We start from the raw sequence: 9,860 nt of genomic DNA, 5'->3' as shown, positions 1-9,860 counted from the left end.
GTATAATTATGTTGAACCTTCAAAAGATATGTATGACTTTATGATAGGAGTGATGATTTAAATTAATATTTGGCCAATGCAAAAAAAAAAAAAAGGAATTTGGAGAAGAAAAAAAAAAAGAGAGAAACTGAGGCTTATCGTCACTCTTGTATTCTTGTCCAATCAGGCAGGTCTGCTCATGCCTGGTGTTTTTGTGTTGAGGGAGCAGATGGGTGTGTCTATCAGATCCACGCTGTATTTGCTGTGTGCACTCGTTTGTTGGAAGAGGTGTGGTTATTTGGTAAAGTGACTAATATAACTGAAAAATTCATGCATGACGGATGTGTTCTAGTTTTCTGTTTGGTCAAATGATGGCAGACGATGTTTTGTTAGGTGTGTCAGTATCGTTCTGCTGTTGACTTCAACTATTTCATGGTTGACTTGATTTTTAAAAAAATGGAAGTCACATGTTAGCAGGTCTTCTGCATAAATAGGTGTTTGAACTATCCTATACAACACTGTATAAATCTTAATGTATTCATTATTGAGTATGTGTGTCGATGCGGGGGCGCCTATGCATTTATTTGTCTATTAGCAAAATATTTTATAAACTAGAAAAGCRATTTTAATGAAACTTTCAGAAATGATTTATTGGATTTTCACCTACAACTGATGAACTTTAAGCATCAACCTGATTCAAAATGTCCACCACAGCTACAGTACCTGACCTCAGCACAACCAATTAAAACAAAATGGTGTAACTCATTCAGTTGTGCAGGTATTGGGCTAATATTTGGTGTGGTAGGTAGATGAGAGTCATCCTTAACTAATCTTGTGCAATCATACATGAGGCTGTTTAAAAAAATGATTCAAAGGCTAAAATATGATCATTTTTGAAATTTATTTAGCTAAAATTTAGTTTAATTTTATCTGTACTGACTGAAAGATGAAAAATTAAATAAAACACAAGTAAAAACGTCTTGTTCTGTTTGTCGCCTCTTTCTCTGCAGAGCACGGAGCAGGTTACSGCTTTTTGCCGCAGTCTTCACGACATGAATTCTCCCGATTGTCCCATGTCGTCCTCTTCGTCGTCCTCTTCGTCRTCTCTGTCGCAGAGTCCTGTGTCGGCTTTGCCTTCGACGGCAGGCGCTGGGACTCAAAGACAGCTCTCAGATGCAGACAAACTGCGCAAGGTCATCAGTGAGTTAGTGGAAACAGAGAAGACTTATGTAAAAGTAAGTGCTCTTTATTAATTTTTTCATTTTAAGAAACCAGTCTATCTTCTTGCTCGCATATTTTCGCATCTCTTTGGCCATACTGTAATTCCTGACATAACATTTTCGTTACCTTATTAACATACTTGATCTCAAAACTGCCTCATTAAACACCTTCACACGCCTTCCTTCAGCCMTGTTCAGGAAGCAATCATAATCATAATTCTCATCTTTTTCAGGACCTGCGCTGTCTAATCGAGCGCTACTTGACACCTTTACAGAAAGAGAGCTTCCTTACACAAGATGAGGTAGGATTTGTCTGATTTGTGCATAACAAGAATGGAAAAAGGGTTTAAAAGTTTGAAAATTCTCACAAAAACTGACCTATTAACAAAATACACCAGAGCAAACTCATCAAACAAATAGAATAAAACAAATTTTTTTATTCCGTATAAGTAAAAGACTGTAGCAAGCAGGCCTCAAAGGCCTCAAGGGAAAGATCAGCCACCGTCACACTGAAGCTAAGGTTTATAATAAATTAGAAACTTGGGATAACTTTAAATCAAACAAGAAAATCTTTGTTACTTTTCTTGCGTTTATCATCAAAATATTTAACCCTAAAACCTAATTCTTTGTGAAAAGCAGGCTTGTGGTGGTATTAAAGGTTTGGGCTGGGTGGTTGAAGTATTGTGAATTTGTGCTCTGGCCTCTCAGCAAGATCTTAAATTGAAATGAAATTAACGCAAAGGAAGATTTCTCGATTAAATCAGCAAATTCTAAATTAAAATAAAACTGCACAAAATATTGACCCATTGACTAAATTGTAACAAAACAAAAACTATTTAATATTTTAATGCTGTAGTTTTTTTTAGTAAGGAAAACAATAAGCATAATATTCTCATTAAATTAGATCCATTTTATTCACGTTTCTAAAAACGAATACTAATTCTTAAGGGTTCCAAACTTTTAAAGCACAACTTTACAGAACATGTTTAATGTTAATTAAAGTTGCGGTAAAACCCAAATGATAATCTGYATGTTTGCAGCTGGACGATTTGTTYGGAAACCTCGGAGAGATGGTGGAGTTTCAGGTGGAGTTCCTGCGGACGCTGGAAGATGGWATCAGACTGGTGCCTGATCTGGACAGACTGGAGAGGGTTGAACAGTTTAAGGTTGGGATTTCTTCACTTTATGGTATCACTTTGTTGTATTYCTAAATGTTGCTCCATTTGGTGTTTCACTCAAAGTACAGCTGATTCTGGAATCATGCAGGCTTTATTTATAAATGGGACTACATTTATCTAAACTAAGCTGTACAAGTTTCTATTTCTCTACGAGAGCTGGTTAATCAAAATAAAATAAAAAGGAGTGATTTCATAGAGTTACTTCCATTTACTGATGCATGATTTGTCTGTTTCCACAGAAGGTGCTGTTCTCTTTGGGTGGTTCATTCCTCTATTATGCTGATCGCTTTAAGATCTACAGTGCTTTCTGCGCCAGCCACACCAAAGTCCCAAAGGTCCTGGCTAAAGGTAAATACGGGCAGACACTTGAAAGTGCTAAGTCACAAGGTTCTATTAAATTATACCTCATCTGTAAATGTTAATGCAGGGGGAAATTGAGTTTTTGTTTTGCATTAAATCCACGTTCCTSTTTTCTCCAGCTAAAACTGATCCAGATTTCAAAGCTTTCCTGGCTGAGAGAAACCCCAGACAGCAACATTCATCCACTCTGGAGTCTTACCTGATCAAACCCATCCAGAGAGTCTTAAAGTACCCTCTCCTGCTGAAGGAGCTCTACTACCTCACTGACCCCGACAGCGAAGAACACTACCACCTGGATGGTACACTGCTGACTATTTTTACCACCCTTTAACACTGTGAAATGATTTAGAGTCATCTACGCTCGTCACCACGGGAGCAGTAATCCRTTCCGACACGACTAATGACTGATTGTCTCCTTCAGTTGCAATGAAGGCCATGAACAAAGTTGCCAGTCACATCAATGAGATGCAGAAGCTTCACGAGGAGTACGGCACTGYGTTCGACCAGCTCATCAGTGAACAGACTTCAGATAAAAAACAGGTAACACACATTTAGGTTGAGGTTTTCTAACTTGGACACAACAAAATATTAACATTAGCAACTTGAACAATATGTTTTTTTTAATCTCAGGTTCTTGACCTCTCGATGGGGGACCTTCTGTTGCATTCGACCGTAGTGTGGATGAACCCTCCAGGCTTTTTGGTCAAAAGCAAAAAGGATGTTGAATTAGCAGCTTTTGGTAAGTTGATCAGGAATTGTGGATGTGATGTATTATAATTCTGTATATATATTTAGACAAAATACATTTGAATTTTCTTTCATTTGGGAGTATTTAAACTTATCCTAAAGAACATTTCTTTTGTGTGTTTGAATATTTGTTTTTTTTAAGAGAATAACTGAATACAGGGCCAGCTCGTGGCATAGACAGTATAGGCCAATGCTAAGGGCACCATCTATTTAGAGGACACCACAAATGGGTTACAAAATAAATAAATAAATATAAACATTTTATTAGAGTATAGCTGATTTACTGGTACTCAGTGTGTAAACAAAAACAAAATAAGGATTATGGAAGTTTCAGACGAAGTCAAAGTTTGGCTTTCAGTGTTCTACCTTCATAAAACACTGATTTTATATTGTTTATTTTAATCCCAAGAATTTTGTAAAAAGTTCTTCAAATGGCTGGAAAATGCATAGTTTTGAGTACAAAATGTACAAGATTTTTTGGGGGAGTACACCCCTGGATCCCCCTAGAACTACTTCACTCCACAGCTGCTGGTTAACACGAACAGGTGTTCCTCATTGTTGTCAGCAGATGTTGGCAGGTATGAGGTAGACTTCCAGTTTTATATTTAAAATGACTATTTTAATTGGACAACCTGGTTTCTAAAGATGAAAAATAATATCAAAGACAAAACTATTTAATTTTGTAAATGTAAACTGACAGTGAGATTTAGAAATTTTCTCAAGGGGCTCCACCTAAAATCTTTCAAATTGGGCGCCAAATTGGTTAGGGCTGGCCCCGAATGAAAATAACTAATATATAATTCTCAGTACTTGCAGATGCATGACATTATAGTTTATATTAGATTACATACATTTTACTCACCTTACTCTTACTTTTAATAATAAATATTAAACATGCATGTGATGGTGCATAGTGATGATTGCTTTTCCACTTGATGTTATTGTTTTGATCCATTTGAACAGCTTTAGTGGCTTTTGGCTATTTGAATTTTTTTCTAACTTTATCTTAAAATACCCATTAACATCCCAAATCAAATTGTCATGGTAATATATTAGGTAATAAAATCTGCATTGGTTTATTTTGTGAATGCAGACCCTTACCTCATTTCATGTTTTTAAATTTCTTCCAGTTTTCAAAACAGCTGTTGTGTTTGTGCACAAGGGTGGCTCAAAGCACAGGAAGAAAATTGTAAGTATTTTTATTAAGCTTTTAGACACAATGTTAGTAGATGGAATTATTGTAATAAGTCTTTGGTTTTAAGACTCTAAAAGTTTGAATACTTGACCTGATTGGTCCTAAAAAATCCTTCTGTGAATCAGATTTATGATTTATTTGAATTTTGTTTGTATTCATGCGTTCAACAAGTATTTTAAAAGTTTTGTAAATGTTGATTTTTTTTTCTAAAAATGCTTATATTCTAAAAATAAAGTCATAAATTATTTTTGGTGCATTTATAACGCATCACAACAGATGTGTGTGTTAATCAGGGTCTGTTCCTACACCCTTGTGTTCTCTGCTGCCCGGTTGGTGAGCTGCAGTTGTTTGCTAAACAAGTACTGAATCAAATTTTCTGTTTTTTTTTTTTTTTTAGGGGGGAACTCATCGCTCTCACTCCACCGTGTGTGATGACAGAGATTCTTTCCGCTTCCGTCACATGATCGCAACAGAATCTCTGCAAGTCCACACCTTACCAAGTAGGTCTACACCTGAGTTTTACTACACCCAACATCCCACAAATGCACTTTTTAAATGGGTTTATTATTTTTTTCTGAAGTAAAATTATTACAGTGAAAAATAACTTTTCCTAAAAAGATCCTTAAGGGTATTGACAGTCTTATTGGTTTCCATGCAAATAGTCAATATTGCATGTGAAAAAACAAGACACTGTTGCAATGTTTAAACTGAGAAAAGTGGTACCTGCATGACATTTTACAGTTTTGGAGCAGATTTAATCTCCAAACGACAGACATAAGCTGATCACAATATTCTTTGTATAGTACTGTGCACTAGTTTTTGGTTAAAAAATGGTAAATGGCTTTAACTATTTATTATAGCACTTTATCAAATCCCTATGCTCTCCAAAGTGTTTTCTGTTCGCAAGGCAAGGTGAGTGAAGTGTCTTGCTTAAGGACACGACGACTGAGACAGATGGAACTGGAATTTAACCARCAACCCACTGCTACAGGACCACTCTACCACAGTCACCCTGGTTTACTGTGAAATTAAAAAAAATGTTTTTTTAACCAAAGCTTTGAGAATTGTGATTGAAGAAATTATGTTACTTTTTAAACATATTGACTAATACTAATACTAAATACTAAATACTAATGGAATACCTAAAGAAGTTTAGATCAGTAATAACTACTCCTCTTTTCTCAGACTCTGAAGTCACAGCAGTTTGTGAAATAGTCCACACAAGGTCTGAATCTGAAGGAAGACCAGAGAGAACCTTCCAGTTATGCTGCAGGTACAGTATATCCTTTCCCCCCCCCCAAAAAAACTAGAGATCCTTCACTTGCAAATTACCTCAATACTTTTTCTTCTTTGGCATGATTTGCAGCTCTCCAGACAGCAAAAAAGACTTGCTGAAAGCAGTCCACTCCATCCTTAGGGACAAGCAACGCCGCCAACTTCTCAAGACRGAGTCCTTGCCTGCCACCCAGCAGTACGTCCCATTTGGTGGCAAACGGCTTCGCGCCCTTAAAGGTGCTCGACCTGCCATGAACAGAGCAGGTAAATCAGTTTATTTGTCTAGCAAAGGTTTCACTAGACTTTTTTTGCTTCCTCTCATTTTATTTTCATTCATTTTTATTAATATTTAGTCCGAGCAAAATGAACAGATAAGCCGTCACCCAGATGCACACGGAACTTTTTCTGTACAGTTGCAAAAAACACTAAGTGTGGTCCTAATAACTATAAACAATGAAATTAAATGATTGCATTTAAAATTATGAACATATCACCTAACYTTGCTGCCGTTTGCTCACTCTGTTGCTGCCAAGGCCTGATTACTTGTTTGTCCCTCATCTCTCACTGCATAGATCCCTCTTTTTTTCACCTCTTTTATCACCATCGTCATTATTGGGTTTTTTGAAGAAACTTCAGACACTCGGCTGTTGCAACATTTTTCCGAGCAAAGCAAATGAGGTCATGCATCAAGTGAGAAAACAGATAATCAATATGCTAACTCGCCACCAGGTGGTCAGGGATGTTAACTGCAATCTGTGAAAATGGGGGGTCTTCAGATTTTTCTGTCACCTCTTAAAAAAACTGGTCAAATGGGAAATATTTCTATTAACCCTTGTTCAGTTCAGTTCAGTTCAGTTCAGTTTCAATTTTATTCATTTCATTAAAACAAAACAATTTTATATATAATATACAATAAAAAACACATAAAAAATGAAAGAAACAATAATATATGTATATCAAAATCACAAATAAAATGAAATGAAAGGCAGCAGAAAGAAGAAAAAAATCTTATAATATCTGCCCCTTTTTTTCTAGAATAAGTTCATGTAGAAAGATCTGTTATTAACAAAACAAAAGACAAGAACATCAAATCCCTCTAGAACAACAATTCATATAGATAAACCTTATACTGTTTCATATTTCTTTAGCAATCCAACTTTTATCMTTTTCTTAAATGTACATAATGATCCTGTGTTTTTTATATCACTCACTTGTCTAGTAAAAAAATACTCTGAAGACACAAAAACCTTACAACTTTCTTTCTTTTGCTCTTGTCTTGCTCAGCAACCGCTCCATTCCGAACCCTGGCTCACAGAAAACTGGTGAGGAACCGCATCACCATTGATACCGACCTAGTTTTCCACGGCGACAACAACAACAGCTRCAGCGACACCAACCCCTCCCAGCACACATCGTATTCTTCCTCCAGCTCGCCCCTCTTCCATCGTGAAGCCCATAAACCTCAAGGAGAGGACACGGACCGCTGGGTGGAGGAGCAGTTCAACCTGGGCTGTTATGAAGACCAATGCGACGGAGCTGACGTGAAGCAGGTGAAGGAGACGGACATCTTGAGCGACGACGACGAGTACTGCAAGTCTGTTCGTTCCGTGGTGCTGGAACCGGACCCCCTGGAGGAGAAGATGGGAGGCCTGAACCTGCAGAGCAGAGTGGTGAACGGACAGGTAGAGACGAGGAGTGAGATTGACTCTGGTTCTTCAGATTCTTGCACTCCCTGTAGCCTTTCGGCCTCTCGAACTTCCACTGCGAAGCTTGTCCCTTTAAAGCAATGTGCCGTGGAGGGGGCCACAGACCAGGACCACAATGTAATCTGGGTGCGACGAGATGACTTCAACAGCAGATGTAACAGTGACGTCTTCTGACGGGATGTCGTGGAAGATAAAATGAAGAGAGGCAGGAAAAAAATGTGGCGTCTTCCAGATTTCAAATCAAACAAATTTGGGGGAAAATTGGATACAAGCTTTAAAATAATGTGTAAAKTTCTTTTTAACAGTAACAACAACCTGACGACTCCCCCTGTTTTTGACAATCCTAAAGTCCTGCAACTCCCAGTGGGTTAAAAAAAACACATCCTCTGCTTCATCTTCTAAACTCGAGATTCTCAGCCAGAGCTGCTTTCTTTAAAAGAGAGGGCTTTCTTGCTTTAACCACGAGCATTTCAGTGACGACAGCACTGCATGTAAATGAACACGCATGTGTGTGCGTTTATAGTACACAGACACAGCTACTGTCCAAGACACGAGAAACATCATCACCAAATCTCTGGCCTAAATGTTTATTTTTCAACACAGGAATAATGTGGGTGTTATATTTTTCWGACTTTGCTGCTTTTTGTAGTATTTTAACACTCAAGGGCTGTGAGTTATGGAAATTCTCTTCAGGGGCTTGTGGCTTAATGACAGCTGTGATAAAGACGGTGACATTTAACTAGCTTTATTGTGCTTCTTTTTTTACTGTTTTAACTTAAAAACCATAGTTGATTTCTTCTAAAGTGGGGTTCTGTGAGAAGATCTGGAGCAATTTATGTCTTGCCTGTTGTGGATAGCTTTATGAATGGCTTCATTTTGTAGAAATGGTTTAATTTTGACCATACGGATGACCTAATGGTTTGAGGCCAAGACCAAAGCAGATTGTTGCCATTTTTTAGTGCCTGTGTCATTCATTTCCAATACAAAAACATCTTTATATTTAAGAAACTTGACACAATACACACAATTTTACCCATTTTATCACATAACTGGCATATTTTCTTTTGAACTTGGTTCAGCCAAAGAGAAACAGGAAGTGACATCAAAGGAAAGGAACTACCAGGTCTTTGTTTCTTGAAACAATTATTATTTAAAATCATCTCTCTCTGATAGTGACTCAAAATAATCTAAATAGACACCAGATTCTTCTCTRCAGCCATTGTAGCAATGCTCTGTTCACATGCAGACATTCCCCTTTGACATCACTTCCTGTTACTTTGCATGCAAATATCTCAACAACTMTTCATCTCAGCAGTGTGAWTTTTTCCATTTTGTTTTTCCAATAYGTTTTCAATGTTWTCCTCCCARAAATRMATTWATATTCATTGCAAAATTTTAACGGCATGCGGCTCRGGTGGTCGCTGAGGCAAAAAYCYGGRCGTGGGAGGAGTTTGGAGAGGCCATGGAGAAAGACTTCCGCACGGCTTCGAGGCRATTCTGGTCCACCATCCGKCRCCTCAGGAGGGGGAAGCAGTGCAGCACCAACACTGTTTATRGTGGRGATGGTGTGCTGCTGACCTCAACTCGGGACGTTGTGGGCTGGTGGGTGGAATACTTCGAAGACCTCMTCAATCCCACCAACATGCCTTCTGTTGAGGAAGCTGAGCCTGAGGACTTTGGGTTGGGCTCTCCAATCTCTGGGGGCGAGGTCGCCGAGGTGGTTAAAAAGCTCCTCGGTGGCAGGGCCCCGGGGGTGGATGAGATCTGCCTGGAGTTCCTTAAGGCTCTGGATGTTGTAGGGTTGTGTTGGCTCACGCGACTCTGCAATATCGCATGGACATCGGGGGCAGTCCCCCTGGATGTTTAAAAATGGGGACCGGAGGGTGTGCTCCAATTACAGGTTGGGTCACACTCTTAAGCCTCCCTGGTAAGGTCTATTTGGGGGTCCTGGAGAAGAGGGTCCGTCGGATAGTCAAACCTCGGATTCAGGAAGAGCAGTGTGGTTTTCGTCCTGGGCGTGGAACAGTGGACCAGCTCTACACCCTCAGCAGGGTCCTAGAGGGTGCATGGGAGTTCGCCCAACTGGTCTACATGTGTTTTGTGGTCTTGGAGAAGGCGTTCGACCGTGTCCCAAGGGGGGCCTTGTGGGGGTTTCTCTGGGAGTATGGGGTACCGGGCCATTTGATACGGGCTGTCAGGT

General features: G+C 38.9%; 1 protein-coding gene across 1 annotated transcript in view; it reads left to right on the top strand.

Moving 5' to 3' along the window:
* The window catches only part of LOC106514129 (T-lymphoma invasion and metastasis-inducing protein 1), a gene marked incomplete in the record, with an annotated part of 62,199 nt that extends 53,800 nt beyond the window's left edge, over positions 1–8,399 (top strand). The window contains 12 exon segments of the mRNA XM_014003242.1: positions 990–1,214; positions 1,433–1,501; positions 2,240–2,365; positions 2,617–2,725; positions 2,857–3,036; positions 3,159–3,277; positions 3,368–3,476; positions 4,615–4,673; positions 5,077–5,179; positions 5,865–5,952; positions 6,046–6,218; positions 7,239–8,399. Coding sequence (XP_013858696.1) covers positions 990–1,214; positions 1,433–1,501; positions 2,240–2,365; positions 2,617–2,725; positions 2,857–3,036; positions 3,159–3,277; positions 3,368–3,476; positions 4,615–4,673; positions 5,077–5,179; positions 5,865–5,952; positions 6,046–6,218; positions 7,239–7,834 — 1,956 coding nt within the window.
* Positions 8,400–9,860: the final 1,461 nt, after the last annotated feature.

The sequence above is a fragment of the Austrofundulus limnaeus genome, unplaced genomic scaffold (assembly GCF_001266775.1).
Source record: "Austrofundulus limnaeus strain Quisiro unplaced genomic scaffold, Austrofundulus_limnaeus-1.0 Scaffold17, whole genome shotgun sequence".
NCBI lineage: Eukaryota > Metazoa > Chordata > Actinopteri > Cyprinodontiformes > Rivulidae > Austrofundulus > Austrofundulus limnaeus.
The sequence above is the reverse complement of the archived record's forward strand: the minus strand, read 5'-3'. Positions and strand labels throughout refer to the sequence as shown.